The 15,273-nt window shown below is 48.8% G+C and overlaps 1 protein-coding gene across 1 annotated transcript; it reads right to left on the reverse strand.

Annotated features, from left to right (window-relative positions):
* Window positions 1-1,329: 1,329 nt before the first annotated feature.
* On the reverse strand, window positions 1,330-6,625 carry LOC125516763 (putative transcription factor bHLH041). The gene is made up of 6 exons (XM_048682084.1): window positions 6,334-6,625; window positions 5,408-5,777; window positions 5,072-5,312; window positions 4,164-4,994; window positions 3,618-4,064; window positions 1,330-1,633 (listed from the first exon to the last, which is right to left on the reverse strand). Exons 1-6 carry the CDS (start codon window positions 6,623-6,625, stop codon window positions 1,541-1,543), a joined length of 2,274 nt encoding a protein of 757 aa, XP_048538041.1. The 3' UTR covers window positions 1,330-1,540.
* Between the last annotated feature and the right edge of the window lie 8,648 nt (window positions 6,626-15,273).

Genomic DNA, 15,273 nt, shown 5'->3' on the forward strand with positions numbered 1-15,273 from the left:
GCGGATCTTTAGGATTTCAGTCACATCTGCAGGAACAAAGTGCTTTGACACGAGTTAAAGGTTCCAGGAACCATTGTCGTTCAAAAATTCAGTCACAAAATGGATACGACACGTCCCTTGTTGAGATATTGGTTTGTAAGAAAAGGACCGGGGGTCCAGTTGTCTCTCCAAACCCAAATGCTTCGACCATTGCCTACTCTCCACAACAGGCCCTTTTTTAGTAGGTCTAAACCATGACTGGCCGCCTGCCAAGAGGAAGAGGCATTCCTAGTAAAAACTGTATCTTCTAGTTTCCCATCTAGGTAGTATCTAGCTTTTAGAACCTGGGCACACAAGCTATCCGGATTAGCTATCAAATGCCATGCTTGACGTGCTAACAATGCTTGATTAAACATCCGAAAGTCACGAAAACCGGCCCCTCCTCTATCTTTAGGCTGAAGAAGATGATCCCAACCTTTCCAATGCACTTTCCTTTTTCCTTTCGAGGAGCCCCAATAAAAGTTCCTCATCATTCTCGCCAAATCATCACAGAGCGAGTACGGTAGTTTGAAGACCCCCATGACATAAGTTGGGAGAGCTTGGGCCACAGACTTTATAAGGACCACTCTATCTGGTTGGGCTAAATGCCCATCACCCCATTGAATCAGCCTCTTAGTCAAGCTTTTCTGCAAATTCTGAAAGTGGCCCTTTGAGATGCGCCCATCGGGTGTAGGAAGACCCAAGTATCTCTCTTCAAAAACTGTATTTGTCACATTCAGCACAGCCCGTACTTGGTCATGTATCACAGCTGGACAGGAGGGGCCAAAAAACATGAAACACTTGTTGTAATTCAGGCTTTGCCCAGTGGCACCGCCATATAGGTTCAAAACTTTTTTAACTTCAAAAGCCTGATCCTGAGATGCTTCGAAGAACAAAAGAGTATCGTCCGCAAAAAGAAGGTGTAAAATACCCGGAGCTCTCCTACAAACCTTAACCGGAGTAATTGCCTCCGTAGCAACCCTATGCCTTAAAACAGCCGACAAGCCATCCGCCACGAACAAGAACAGAAACGATGATAAAGCCGAAGCCCACGCGTCGGTGCAAATGAATCCAAGAGGGTTCCGTTTAACCTGACAGAGTACCTCACCGATGTAACAGAGTTCATATTGTCTGTGCCTTCTATGTAAAAGTCTATTGATGCTACATTTTAAGGCAATGAAACGGGCCTGTCGAAAATATAGAGAGGCAAAGATTATGCGTGAGATGATGTGACTGCGTGAACGCATATACGTTATGTTTTGTGTTTCTTAAACAAGCAAGGTCTAATAAAGTCACTCTGTCTCGAATCCATCAAAAATGCAGAATACAGTTACTCAAAGTCCTCCGGGAGCAAGTTTAAGAAAAAAAATAAAAAAAAAGTTCCTTCACGAGCACAAGTTACAGAAATCTAGAAATGCCGTGGCCGTGTGCCCGTAACCTGCAATCCAGTTTTGAGCATACTGCAGCGTCGGCTCGGTCCCTATCTCGCAAACTGACCCAGCCGATACGGACCGTGGGCGGGTCAAAGTGCGTCGGACGACGGCGGTGTCACCAGACCAACGACAGCCCTCGTGACAGCATCCTTCAACGCCTCCTCGTCGAATTCGCCAGCAGCCTACAAGATTCACAGCCAGTCAATTCCACCGGTTATTTTTAATCTCGCACGTCGTTCATGCACACGTGTGGGCTAGAGAGGCAAAGAGGAATACATCCCGCGTTGCATTGGTAGCTAAAATAATAAGAAATATTTAAAGGCAATCCTAGAATCAGAGCGGTTTTACAAAACAAATCATACACGATTCCGAACGTACAAATATGACTACAGACACAATTTGTTCCACGCAAGAATTAGGTCATGTCCACCATTATTCGTAACCTTGTTCACAAAAAAATATTCAAAAAATCATGCCTGGCATTTCAAATTCGAAATTTCGTCAATTCTTGCAGTAAAACTTTTTCTATCCCATCCCTATTGATAATTCTTGAAGTAAAATCTTAGGACGACGATAACGTGTGGGCGTTAAAGGGTCTGTCCACACGTTTTGTGTGGTGTCTAAGAGGACCAGCCCACACGCCTATGTGTGGGCAAAAGAAGTAATGCTCACACGTCTTTTTTTCCTCGCGGTCCCTCTCACACGTCTACTTGTGGGCAAAATAGATAACGCCCACACGACCTCTCTCAACCACCTATCTCACGGTCCTGCATGTCCAGCGTGACAGTCACCATGCGTCCCACAGTTGGCATGGTCCTAACTCTCTTCAATGTCCATTTAATTGCAGTTGTCATGTTGTTGTACTACAGTTGTCATGTCTGACAACTACATTTGCCATGGTTGCTCAACTGCAGTTGCCATCTCAGATCAAGTGTCAGATGCCATTTTTTGGACAACTGCAGTTGTTGCCATGTATGGTCTGGTTACTACAGTTGCCATGATTTGAAAATTTTAGGATTTGTCACCTACTAACACTAGCCAGTTGCCATATATGGTCTGGTTTACTACAGTTGCCATGATTTAAAAACTTCAGGAGTTGCCACTACTAACACTAGGCGATTGCCGTGTAGCGCTACAAAAAGATATCGCAAAATAACATGTTCGGGTAAAGAGAGAGTTGTCATCTGCTTACGAATACACTAGGGCAGTTGTCATGTACCTTGTAAAACACATGGCAACTGACATGTTCGGATAAAAGAGAGAGTTGCCATCTGCTTACAAGCACATTAGGACAGTTGCCATGTACCCTGCAAAACACATGACAAGTGACAGCTTTGAATGTGGGAGAGGAGACGTGTTTGGGCGAACTGATAAATGCCCACACACCAGCCATGTAAGTGAGTGAAAACTGACACGTGGACGAACTGCTAAACGCCCACACATCGATCCCTTCGTGTGGTGAAACGAACGTGTGGACGACCAGATAAATGCCCACACACCAGTCCAGTCCTACGTAGCACCACAAACATGCCAAGATTCAAGCATCCACAAACGGACGCGGATCCATGCATGTGGGCAAGATGCAAGCGCGCACACGTGTGGGCGTTAGTATTTCCGAAATCTTAAGGAGAGCGAGATTGGACAGGGCAGTTTGTGTGGACGGCATTAGTAGGTATTCTGGCCAAGCAAAGCATTGTTTCCGGCCAAAGTCAGTCAGTCAGTCATGGCGATTAAAACGACTCGGTTATGGTTGTCTTTCTATATTTTCTTGCGGTTGGGAACAAATTTAGATCATGAAAGGGATATGTATTTCGAGACGTATTAATAGCGGATGAAGCTTCTCTGAAACTGAAAGGAACAGGACGAGAAGGGACTTCGAATGGAAGAGGAAAAGGTACGATTGATGGCCGTGACGTCACCAGAGAAGGCGGTCTAAGTTTTCTCGCTGAGTTTTCGCCTGCAGGTCGCCGTTGGCGAAATACTCAGGAGTTACTACTCCGTTTGACTTTGACCTGGCTCTGAACCCACCAAATCTCACGTGTATGGCCTACACCTAACCGCGGCAATTATATATATATATATATATATACATATATATATATATACATATATATATACATATATATATATAAACAAAAATCATCGTGACGTACGTACGGCGCGTACCGTTGCACGGAGTGTCAAGCTCGCCTGAGCAATGCCGCCGTCGCCGGTGCCCTGCGGCTGCCTGGCGTCGACGGCGACCACCGAGAAACGGTGGCCGGCCGTGTCCTTGAGCAGCGCCAGCACGCGGGCCACTAGATCCGACAGGTCGCCTGCCGCCGCCACCCTTATGGTCACCTCACGGCACTGCCCCGTCGAGAACGACGAGGACGATGTTGACGCGCCGGCGCTGCTAGTGGCCACCTCAACTTGTACCCTCTTTGACGAGCCGCCTGCCTGAAGGGCTGCTTGGTCAGGCCTATCCCTGGAGTTGCCGTTGGTGATGCGTTGGTGTTGCTGGATCTGCGCCGCCGTCTCGAGGCTTCGGTTCCTGGCTTCCAGCTCGGAAATCTGGGCTATCAGAATGTTCATGTAGTCCAGAGTGTTGGCGAGGACTGTAGCTTTGTCTTTCTGCAGAAAGAAAAAGAATGTACAAAGCAAATTAACGTAAAAAAGCATATATGAGTTCATGATGAATATGTGCATAACGGAATGCATGTCATCACGTACCCTTGATCCGGGAGGAAGCAGCCCTCTCAGCGCCTCAAAGCTCTCGTTGAGCCTCTCCCGCCGCCTCCGCTCCGATATCATATGGTGCAGCTGGCTGCTCGTCGGGGCTGGGGGCGCGGCCTCCTCGTCTTCCTCCCGCCACCGCTGCGTCGTCGTCCCCGTGGTGCGCTCCTGGCCGTTGTTGTTCAGCGTGTTCATCCTTCTCAGGATAGAGATGCCCATCTTGATCATCCGCTGCCCAGGCGCGTCCGACGCCCGCCGCGGCGCCCTTGGCGCCAGCGCCGCGTTGTACGGCCGGAACGCCGTCGTCGTCGAGCCACGGCGCGGCGACCGATGCGCGCGACGGTAGCCTAGCGGAGGCGTGGGCGTGTTAGGCATAGCCGACGACGAGGAGGAGGATGCGGAGATGACCGCGAGCATGGCCTGCGCCATCGCGACGTCGTCGGCCTCGGGGCTCGGGAAGTGGACGTGGCCGTGGACATGGGCAGGGCCGTGCCGGCTAAATGGCACGGGATGCGGCGGACGGGGCGGGTGAGGAAGAGGTCCCGCCGTTAGGTCCCGGGGAGACGTCGTGGTGGACGACGACATGGCCATCGTGCGCAGCAGCGACGTCGAGCCGTCTGCCGGGCTGTCCACGGAGATGGACGGCAGAGAGGAGGAGGAGGACGACGGCCGCGTCGGCGGGAGCTGGAGCAGTTCCTCAAGCAGCGACTGCTGGAAGAAATCCTCCGAGAATATCTGACCGAGGCCGGCCTGAAGGTTCATCTGTCCCGCCGGCGTCGACATGCCGACCTCGATCTCGCCGCTTTCGCATCCCATGAAGGCCGCCACCTGCCGCGCGCATAAGCACTGCTCAGCGTCGTTCAAATGCATGCATGTTATACTCAAGCGAGGGTAATCAGGCAAACCTTAATGCCAGCTTCCTGGTAGAACTGCAGCTGCACCGGCGACGACGCCGAGGCCGCCAGTTCGTGCTCCGACAGCTCCATGTACGCCCGGCCGTCCTCGTAAGCCCACCCTGGCACGCACCCGCTTACGGCCGCGCAGAGCGAACCCTTGTATGCGTCGAACAGAGCGCGCTCGCGGTCGACGTCACCGCTGCCGCCATCGCGGAGCCATGCGTCCAGGCACAACAGCTGGCGGCGAGCTCTGCTCATGGTTGCATTGCGTGCATTCGGGCGTTGCATGTAAGAGACGACCCATCCGAAGCAGCAAATAACTAATTGAAATCGAGGCTTAATTACCTGTTGGCGGCTGTGAAAGGAGGAGTAGGACGGTGGCCGCCGGCCGGGATCGGCGCCCAGACGCAGAGGTAGGCGCAGGCGGGGACGCGCGACGCCGCTTGCTGAAGGATGCGCAGCCGGGATTCCTGGCCAAGCACGAAGAGCGTGTCCATCATATTCCGGAAGCGGCACGCCGAGAGAGGGCCACCGCAGTGTCCTCCATTGCCTCCCGACGTCGATGATCGATGATGGTTCGTTGTCGCTGCCGTCGTAGACGTCTGGTCATGGGTATTATATATACGATGGAATCGGTCGGGGGTGGCGATGCAAATGTGTATGCATGCATGTGTGGACGTGAGTGGAGGGAAAAGTATTAGAGTAACAGTACCAGCTAGTAGTAGTAGTATAGTGCGGTTGGGGAGGGAGCTGGTTTGGCTCCGAGAGAATGGATGGAGACATGGGACGGGGGGTTGAAAAGTATGAAGATGCTGGAAAGTCGTTCAAAGGTGGTGACGGGCTTCAAAGAGGGTCAAACTAGGGTGGCAACGAGGGAGGGGGTTGCTGGATGGTTGATCTTTAGTTCAGCTTCTCAGCTCATCTCATCCTTGGCCTCTCCCAAACTCATATGGGTTAAGAGCATCTCCAGCCGGCCCCACAGGAAGCCTTTCCAAGGCACCTTTTGGACGTCGGCGGATAAAAAACGCCCCACTCGAATCCCAGAGACACGTTTTTTGCCGGATTTCGCGAGATTTACGGCCGGCGCTATCACACCAAACCCAGCCCCCCGGGGGGCAGCTGGGGACGCCGGCAGATGACTTTTGCATGTACAGGGCCACTCGTCAGCCCCTCTCTCTCTCTCCTCTCTCCTCCCCTTTCTTTATTTTCTTTCTCCTCTCCTCTCCCTTTCCTTCCACACAGCACGCATGGCCGAGGCAGGGCTCGCGGACCATCTCCTTCCTCCTCGCTTGGGCGCCATGGCCACCATCCTCGCAAGATCCAGCCCATCTCCTCCGCGTCCGCCGAGTGGGCGTTCCGGTGGACCCGGTCGGCGCCGTCGCTCGCTGCCGAGTTCGTGGGCGGCCTGCTCAAGAGCTGGTGGGATTGGGGCCTCAGATGGCTGAGGCTTCGCCGGCGACCTGGAGATGAACGAGGAGGAGGCGGCCACGCTCGGCCGGGGCACCTGGGCGTGCGCTCTGGGGTCCGCCGCGTCGTCGCGTCCGACCACTCGCTGCCCACCATGCAGTGCCTAGAGCGCGAAGCTCGCGAACGACGCCGCCACGACTGCCCCCGCCGTCGCGGCGCCGGCCACGGCCCCTTGTGAAAGCAGGTGCGGCGTCTTGGCATTCTTCCGAGCGACCGAGCCGCTTGCAACTGAGCTGGTCGGCGGTGCCGAAACCGTCGCTGGTGTCGCTGGCGGCGTCATGCCCGGGAGTTGCGGAATGGATGAAAGCGTCAGGTCGAGGACCCTCGCCGGGTTGCTCCCCCACCGGCGTCGTTCCCTCCTGCTCAACTTAGCGCATGCGCATGCCGTAGCATTTTCAACGGAACCCCAAATCTCTCTCAAAAAGATGGATTCTTCATAAAAATTAATAGAAGAAACGTTTTGCGGGAAGTCTTTCAGCACGGCGCCGGTGGATTTGGCTCGTGGCCATAAGCGTTTTGGGTTGCCTTGAATGCATGGCATCAGCGTGACATCACTGACAATGGGGCCCCATGTCTAGTTAGTTTAAATTAAACACTCTATTAAAATATGTGAAAATGACATATGGGCCCCATTGACCCTACATGTCAGTGTCTGTGGCTGGATCTGCCCTGTGTAATAAAAGTAATTTGCTGTTTAATTCGAATTAAATAAATTCCAGGATTTTTAGAAATTGAATAAAATTTACTAAATTAATAGAAAATAATCCATAAGTCAGATTAAAAAAGTTTTCTACATGTAAGTTGTTCAGAAAAAGAGACGAAACTGAATACGCTCCTCCGTCACGTGCCCCTAGCATAGAGAACATGTAACCGTCCCCCACCGTTACATCTGTCCGAGAAATGCAAACTTCGGGAAAACATTTCCGGATGTTTTCCCCCTTCACCGGTATCGTGTAGCACTATGATAGATCACCCCTAACACTGTGTGTTGTCGTGTCGTGCATCTGTCTTACATATGTGTGCTTTATATTTACTATTTCTTCCCCCTCTTCTCTCCGGTAGACCCCAAGACCGCTGCTGATGCCACTGTGATTGACGACGTCACCGACGTCCCTTCTTCCTTTTCAGCAGAGCTTCCAGGAAAGCAAACCCCCCTTGATTATTCCAATATCGCCTATTTCATTCTCTCTCATGCTTACATTAGATTTTGCTACTCTAATTGTTTGCTCCTATTCTGATGCATAGCCTGCTTTTGTAACATGATGATGTTACATACCTGCTTATCCTAAACTGCTTAGTATAGGTTGGTTAGTGATCCATCAATGATCCCTCACATTGTCCCTGTTGCCCCTGCTTCATCACCAATGGCTCGATACGTGATCGACGTCCAGGGCCCAACACAGCACATCACCCCCTTTGTTGCTCGGCTCTGCAGAGCTACTATCGAGTGCCGGGGGTGATACCTCATAACGCACTCCTGATGATAACTATGTAGTGTAGCTATTCGGTCGTGATCATCGAGGGTGATTCCTCCTTCACCACCCCTGATATGTCTCTGTCGTGCAACACCTCAAGTGTGAACCTCGAGGGTGATTCCTCCTAAGTTCACCTTGACGATTACATCAGGTGGATTCCATCGAGCGTGATTCCTCGGATTCCCCCTTGATGTTGTGGACACACAGTTACCTGGACTTTACTTGAGACCATTGTTGAAGTCGGGTTGGCCCTGATGGGTACCTGCGAGTTGATGTGAAACTCGGGCAGGCCCGGAGAGCACCCGCGAGATAATTACGAGGCACGACCGGGTAGGTAGACTGCCCTAGTGAGAGGGTTGGGCCTGGCCCTTGTCGTATTTCCTCGAGACGGGGCAACAGGGTCACATGATCATGAGTCTCTGCTCGTCTCCACGAGCTCCTAATACACTAAAGGTTTGGGTATTTAATCTGAGTTGGCCACTGGCCTATACGCACTAGCCGCCATGCGGGAATAGAGTTGGAGGTCATTGGAGACTTGGCTACATTATGAAGAATTAAGGGGACTTCATCATTCTTATTGTCTCAAGCCAAGTCAATTGAATCATCAAGTTTATATCTTATATCCAATGTGCCTCCTTGCGGTAACTTGTACTTAAATTGCTTACATTGAAAGTTACTTGCCCCCTTTGCATGTTTGGCTTTGTTCCTTGCATGTGTTTGTATATGTTGTGCTTCCAACTTGATTATCTTGAGCAATCAAGTATGTGTGTGTTGGTTTGCACATCATGTACGTGTGTGTCATGCGTTGAGCCTTTTGCATCTTGTTTATTTCTTAGTTGGCTCTTGTGAGAGATTAATGGAGTATCCCATTATGGGGGAGTTATGTGCTTTGTGCACTTCATAATCCTATAAAGGTGGGTACATGGGGAATACCACTTAGAATTGATATTGCAAGCTTATCTAGTCGCTATGTGGTATGTCTTCTCATGAGAAATTCAAATTCTAAGTTGTCCATTAATTATCTCTTGTTGGATCGTTTTTTTGCCTCTTGTTTATCTTTTATTGGTATCACATTATGGGGGAGTAATATGCTATGTGTATATTACTAGCCTAGAAAATGTGTACATTTGAGATATTATCACCTAGAATTGATATTGTAAATTATCTTGTTCCTAGGTGGCATGTGAGCTCTACAAGTTGCAATTTGCTTTTTGTTTGGTGTGAATATGATGTCGGATATCCTTGCTATCTACCACCAGGAATTATTTCCAAATACTTCTTGTCTTTTGATAATTGGTACTCACTTATGTGTGGTAGAAATTATTGATCATCTTTACATTGGCCTTTGCTTTTATTTGCTTTATCGCTTGCCTAGGATTGTGTCAACTCCCATTGTATTCCATACCACTTGTGGATCTTGTTATTTACTTGAGCTTGTCTAGTGTTTGTATAGATATAGTGAAAGTGGTGATCCCATCTTGTGCTTTTTGTATTCAAATGCAAGTTCTCTATAATGCACTAGTCTTGGGGGAGCTATCATATTTTCTATAAAACACTCATCTTGTGATCCTTATCAAGTGTGTGTCAGTGGAAGGCAAGTCGTTTATTTTGGGCACTTTGTGCCATATTGAAACTTTGTAGAGAGCTTGGTTTGTTTGGAACCATCCTCTCTTTTGGGGGTTTGATATCCTTTATTTAGTGGGTATCAATGGATATCTCATTCCTTGATGTATCTTTTTTTGATATCCTCCAAGTGCTGATTTATTCATTTGGTATCTTTTCTTCACTTGGTATTTCTTTGTCTTTTGGTCTCGGTTCTTGAAAGTCTTGATCTTGCATATTTACTTCTTGTAGTTTCTTTGGCATGTTTTCTTTCTTTGACCCAATATATAGGGGGAACTCCACCAAGTCTCAAATTGGATGAGATGTGCATGAAATTCATTTTCATATCTATATGCACATATTTATGTGGAGTTTGTCCTACGTGTTGTTGGTTCTCTAACTCTTTGGTCCCAATGAGTTTGGGTACCATTTTGTTTGTGTTGTTGTTCTAGGAACAAGTGGAGATGCATTGGATGCTCGGCTCACTCACAAGGAAGGTGTTTTCACCATGTGCTTATTGGAGTCAAGCTAGGATGATCAACTACTTTGTACCTTCAATTGGTATCTACTACATCCTTCCAATGTTATCTCGGTAACAAGTATCTTCATATACTTCATGCACACATTTCTTGTATCAGCCTTGTGTAGGTTGTATCATGGCATGTTATTCATTCATTCTTGTGATACTTGTTTTCTTTCTCAAAGCATCCCAACAATGATCTCTTGTTGCTAGTTGTGATGTCTTTGTTGTTCGTGTGTGGACTTCATTTATATACAATAAGACCAATATCTAGCCATGAGCTATGCTTCCAAGCAAATATCTTATTGGTATATGTATGACCTCCCTTTTGATATCTTGTTCCTCGTGTTGTAACTATTTCGGGTGTACATCCTTCTTTGTAGATATATATCATCATGATTTCGTCTACCTAGAATCTTATACACTTGAGAGAAGTTGCATATCTAGTTGATATCCTTTCTTTCACGTCCACCTTGTCTTTCTTATGTTATTTCTTTGGTGGCTCCGTGAAAGCTTTTGCCTTGAGTGTGTGTCTTCTATCGTTGCATCTTGATGCACTCTTGTGTGTGGTGAAGATTATTTTCCTCATGCTTATCTTCACGAGGCTTTTGCCATCTTAATTGGTATCCCTCGTCTTGATGAGGCTTTCATCTTCTATCTTCACCATGGGTTGTCACAAGCATAGGTTCTTAATATGCTTATTAGTAAGCTTGTGAACCCATTTGCTAGTTGTGTGTGGGAATGATAGGCCTTGCACCGTGTGCCTCGTTCTTTCAAGACTTTATTGATGCCTAATGCTCATCCGTACATTAGTCTTCTCAAGTGCATTGCCTTGACTCACACACATCATTTTGGTTGAACCCATTCTTAAGTTGCCTCTTTTATTACTTGTTGCTCAACCATGTGTGTGTTGCAAGTATTAGGCTTTGTTTCCTATATGCTCACTTGCACTTGTTGTAAGTTTCTATTGATTTTGGGGGAGCTATGATCCTATTTTGTGCACTTTGTATCCAAATACAAATATTCTTATGTGTGCACAAATCATGGGGAGCTTCTCTAGTTTCTTTAGAACACTCCTTTGCTCATTTCATAATATCCTTTATTCATGTGGCTCGTAGGATCTTTGGTCTAGTAGGTTCAATTGATATCCGTTGATTGCTTGCTTCAATTGGTACCTTTTGATTGCTTGTGTCTCTCTTTGTTATGTCCTTGTGGCATATCATTCCTTTAGAAATCTTGGTGCCTCAATATAGTTGGTCTCCCTCCAAGTATTACCTTTGGATATGTGTATGGCATTCCACTCTCTTGTTGAGAAATACACAACTTTTGGAGGAACACCTTTTATATTGGTCTTCTTAGCTTTTCACCCATTTTGGCAATCGATGCCAATGGGGGAGAAGTTTCAGAGAGTTTTGTGGAGGTTTCAGAGAGTTTTGTGGAGAAGTCTTTAGAGTTTTCTCCTTGCTTTGGTTTTGTTCCTAAGCATTTGCATCTCATACGCAAGCTTTATTGGTTGTTGCATTGCATGGTGATGCATAATTCCTTGTATTAAACTCTCTTGAAAGTGATTGTCATCAATTACCAAAATGGGGGAGATTGAAAGAACATGCGGTGCCCCCATGTTTGGTTTTGGTAATTGATGACAATCTCTATGGACTAATGGTTGCCTTGAGTTATATTTGAAGGTTTTTGTCCATAGGCTTTTCTTGGAGTACATGTGTTGGTTTCAAGGAGAGTTTGTGTCGACCAAGGTGCTATTCAAGGAATTACCTAAAGATTGGTCTTGTGAGAGGTTGATCAAGACTAAGTCAAAGAGTGAATCAAGTTGACCAACCCACAAAGCGTAGAAGATGTACCGAGAGGGATCAAGTGATCCCATGGTATGGTAAGCATTGTCAATTACGCTTCGTGTACTAACCCATGGTCTTCGTGAGGATTCTTTTTGGGGTTAGGTTGCGGTGTGCAAGTTCAAGTGGATCATCATGAAGAGATCAAATGCTTGAAGCTTGCCGTCCTTTGTGGTGATAATGGACTTGTGAAGATGTGCGGAAGAGTGGCTCACCCATAGTGGAGTATGGGGGAGCAATCAACTAGTCTTCATCAAGTCAACCCAATCAAGAAAGGTGGTCCAACTTGAGGGAGTCAAGATCGTCTTCATCTAGCTCAAGTGGACCATGTGCAAGGCAAAGGTTTGCCCTTGATAGGTTTTCTATTTTACCGGTCTCATGATGGTAGTTGGGAGACTAGGTTATAGGATCGATTGCCGTACTATCAAGGGGGGCTCTCAATGAGTAGCTTGATCGTATCGTTCGCTGAGATCTCAAACCATTGCATCCTTGCATCATCTTTCTTGGTTCTTGTTTGGTTCTCTTTGAGAGTCTTAGAGCTTTTGCTCATCTTGATGACAAGCTTGAGTTCATCGAAAATGGAGTTCGCTTGCATACTCTATGATGTTTTCGTTGTTGGAGGTTTTGCCGGTTCTTCTTGGTTGGAGGTTTCACTCCTCTATTTGTTGGCATACCTCCCCTGCCTCTTCTTACTATATCCAGTCGCTGTTTTAATGCTACTCGTCGTCTTGTTTCCAACAAGCTTGAGTTTGCTCAATTCGGAGCTCATATGCAGAAGTTATGGCAGTTCTTGTTCTCTTGAGTGTGGTTTTGTCAGGGTCCGCGTTGGAAAGGTTTGGGTGGATTCATCACGTACACGTCTCCTTCTTTTCCCCTCCTTCTTCCTTGGAGCTTCCTCCGTTTTCTTGCCTCCCTTGTGTGGCTGCCGTTGTTGGTTGCGGTAGTACTGCTCCCAGGAAAGCGGTAGTACCGTAGGCATCAGCGGTAGTACCGTGCAGTGGCACGGTAGTACCGCAGGTGCCCACGGTAGTACCGCTCCCCTGGAGCTGCACTACCGCTGCCCACCAGGCTAGTGCCGCCCCTTTGCGGTAGTAGGAGCGGATGTAATTTTTTACATCCGCACCTACCGCGGTAGTACCGCTCTCGCCGTGCGGTAGTACCGCGCTATGCGGTCAGGCAGTAGTACCGCCCCTCGGCAGTACTACTGTGTCGGGTTTTTGCTACTTCTGTTTCTTTGCGGAAGTAGGCACATAAGTTTCCCTTTTTCCCTGGCTGGGACTTTTTCCTTGCGGTAGTACCGCATGGGGGGCGCGGTAGTACCGCGCGTGCGGAAGTTCTGCCCCCAGCTCCTGTGCGTCTGTTTATCGGTTCTGTGCTGGGGTTGCGGCAGTACCGTGGGTCGGTACGGTAGTACCGCACAGCCGTGCGGTAGTACCGCGCGGCCTTGCGGTAGTACCGCTGGCCGTGGGCTGGTTGGTGGGTAACGACTGGATTTTTCCCCACCTATAAAAGGGGGTCTTCTTCCCCAATGGACCTTATCCTTTTAGCTCGTGTTCTTCCCCCATTGTTGACCTTCTTCGAGCTTTCTAACTCTCAATCCCTCCAATGATTCTTGCTAGTTCTTGAGGGAAAAGAGAGAGGAGATCTAGATCCACGTTTCCACCAATCACTTTCTCCTCTTTGTGAGGGGAACCCCTTGGATCTAGATCTTGGAGTTCTTGGTGTTCTCCTTCTTGTTCTTCCTCTCATTTTCCTCCCTAGCACTAGTTGCTTCCGTGGGATTTGAGAGAGAAGGACTTGGGCACTCCGTGTGCCCTTGCCATTGTTGGGGAACGTTGCAGAAAACAAAAATTTTCCTACGGTTTCACCAAGATCCATCTAGGAGTTCATTTAGCAACGAGTGATCGGATTGCATCTACATACCTTTGTAGATCACGCGCGGAAGCGTTCAAAGAACGGGGATGAGGAAGTCGTACTCGACGTGATCCAAATCACCGGAGATCCTAGCGCCGAACGGACGGCATCTCCGCGTTCAACACACGTACGGTCAGCATGACGTCTCCTCCTTCTTGATCCAGCAAGGGGAAAGGAGAGGTTGAGGAAGATGGCTCCAGCAGCAGCACGACGGCGTGGTGGTGGTGTAGCTGCAGTACTCCGGCAGGGCTTCGCCAAGCTCTATGGAGGAGGAGGAGGTGTTGGAGAGGGAGAGGGAGCCACCAAAGGCGTAGGTTAGAGGCCCTCCCTCCCCCCACTATATATAGGGGGCCTAGGGGGGGCGCCGGCCCTAGGAGATGCAATCTCCTAGGGAGGGCGGCGGCCAAGGGGTGGGGCTTGCCCCCAAAGCAAGGGGGCGCCCCCCTTTAGGGTTTCCCCACCCTAGGCGCATGGGCCCTAGGGGGAAGTGGCGCCCCAGCCCACTTTGGGCTGGATCCCTTCCCACTTCAGCCCATGGGGCCCTCCGGGATAGGTGGCCCCACCCGGTGGACCCCCGGGACCCTTCCGGTGGTCCCGGTACAGTACCGGTGACCCTGAAACTTGTCCCGATAGCCGAAATAGCACTTCCTATATATAATTCTTTACCTCCGGACCATTCCGGAACTCCTCGTGACATCCGGGATCTCATCCGGGACTCCGAACAACATTCGGGTTACTGCATATACATATCCCTACAACCCTAGCGTCACCGAACCGTAAGTGTGTAGACCCTACGGGTTCGGGAGACATGTAGACATGACCGAGATTGCTCTCCGGTCAATAACCAACAGCGGGATCTGGATACCCATGTTGGCTCCCACATGCTCCTCGATGATCTCATCGGATGAACCATGATGTCGAGGATTCAAGCAACCCCGTATACAATTCCCTTTGTCAATCGGTATGTTACTTGCCCGAGATTCGATCGTCGGTATCCCAATACCTCGTTCAATCTCGTTACCGGCAAGTCACTTTACTCGTACCGTAATGCATGATCCCGTGACCAGACACTTGGTCACTTTGAGCTCATAATGATGATGCATTACCGAGTGGGCCCAGTGATACCTCTCCGTCATACGGAGTGATAAATCCCAGTCTTGATCCGTGTCAACCCAACAGACACTTTCGGAGATACCCGTAGTATACCTTTATAGTCACCCAGTTACGTTGTGACGTTTGGTACACCCAAAGCACTCCTACGGTATCCGGGAGTTACATGATCTCATGGTCTAAGGAAAGGATACTTGACATTGGAAAACTCTAGCAAACGAACTATACGATCTTATGCTATGTTTAGGATTGGGTCTTGTCCATCACATCATTCTC

The sequence above is a fragment of the Triticum urartu genome, chromosome 6 (assembly GCF_003073215.2).
Source record: "Triticum urartu cultivar G1812 chromosome 6, Tu2.1, whole genome shotgun sequence".
Classification (NCBI taxonomy): Eukaryota; Viridiplantae; Streptophyta; class Magnoliopsida; order Poales; family Poaceae; genus Triticum; species Triticum urartu.

Excerpts from the sequence above, each read along its gene's own strand:
- LOC125516763 (XM_048682084.1), bottom strand. The coding sequence starts at position 6,625 with ATGGTGGGCAGCGAGTGGTCGGACGCGACGACGCGGCGGACCCCAGAG. Across the intron at positions 4,995-5,071 it reads ACCAGGAAGCTGGCATTAAG|GTGGCGGCCTTCATGGGATG; the intron begins GTTTGCCTGATT and ends TGCGCGCGGCAG. Across the intron at positions 4,065-4,163 it reads TGCTTCCTCCCGGATCAAGG|AAAGACAAAGCTACAGTCCT; the intron begins GTACGTGATGAC and ends TTCTTTCTGCAG.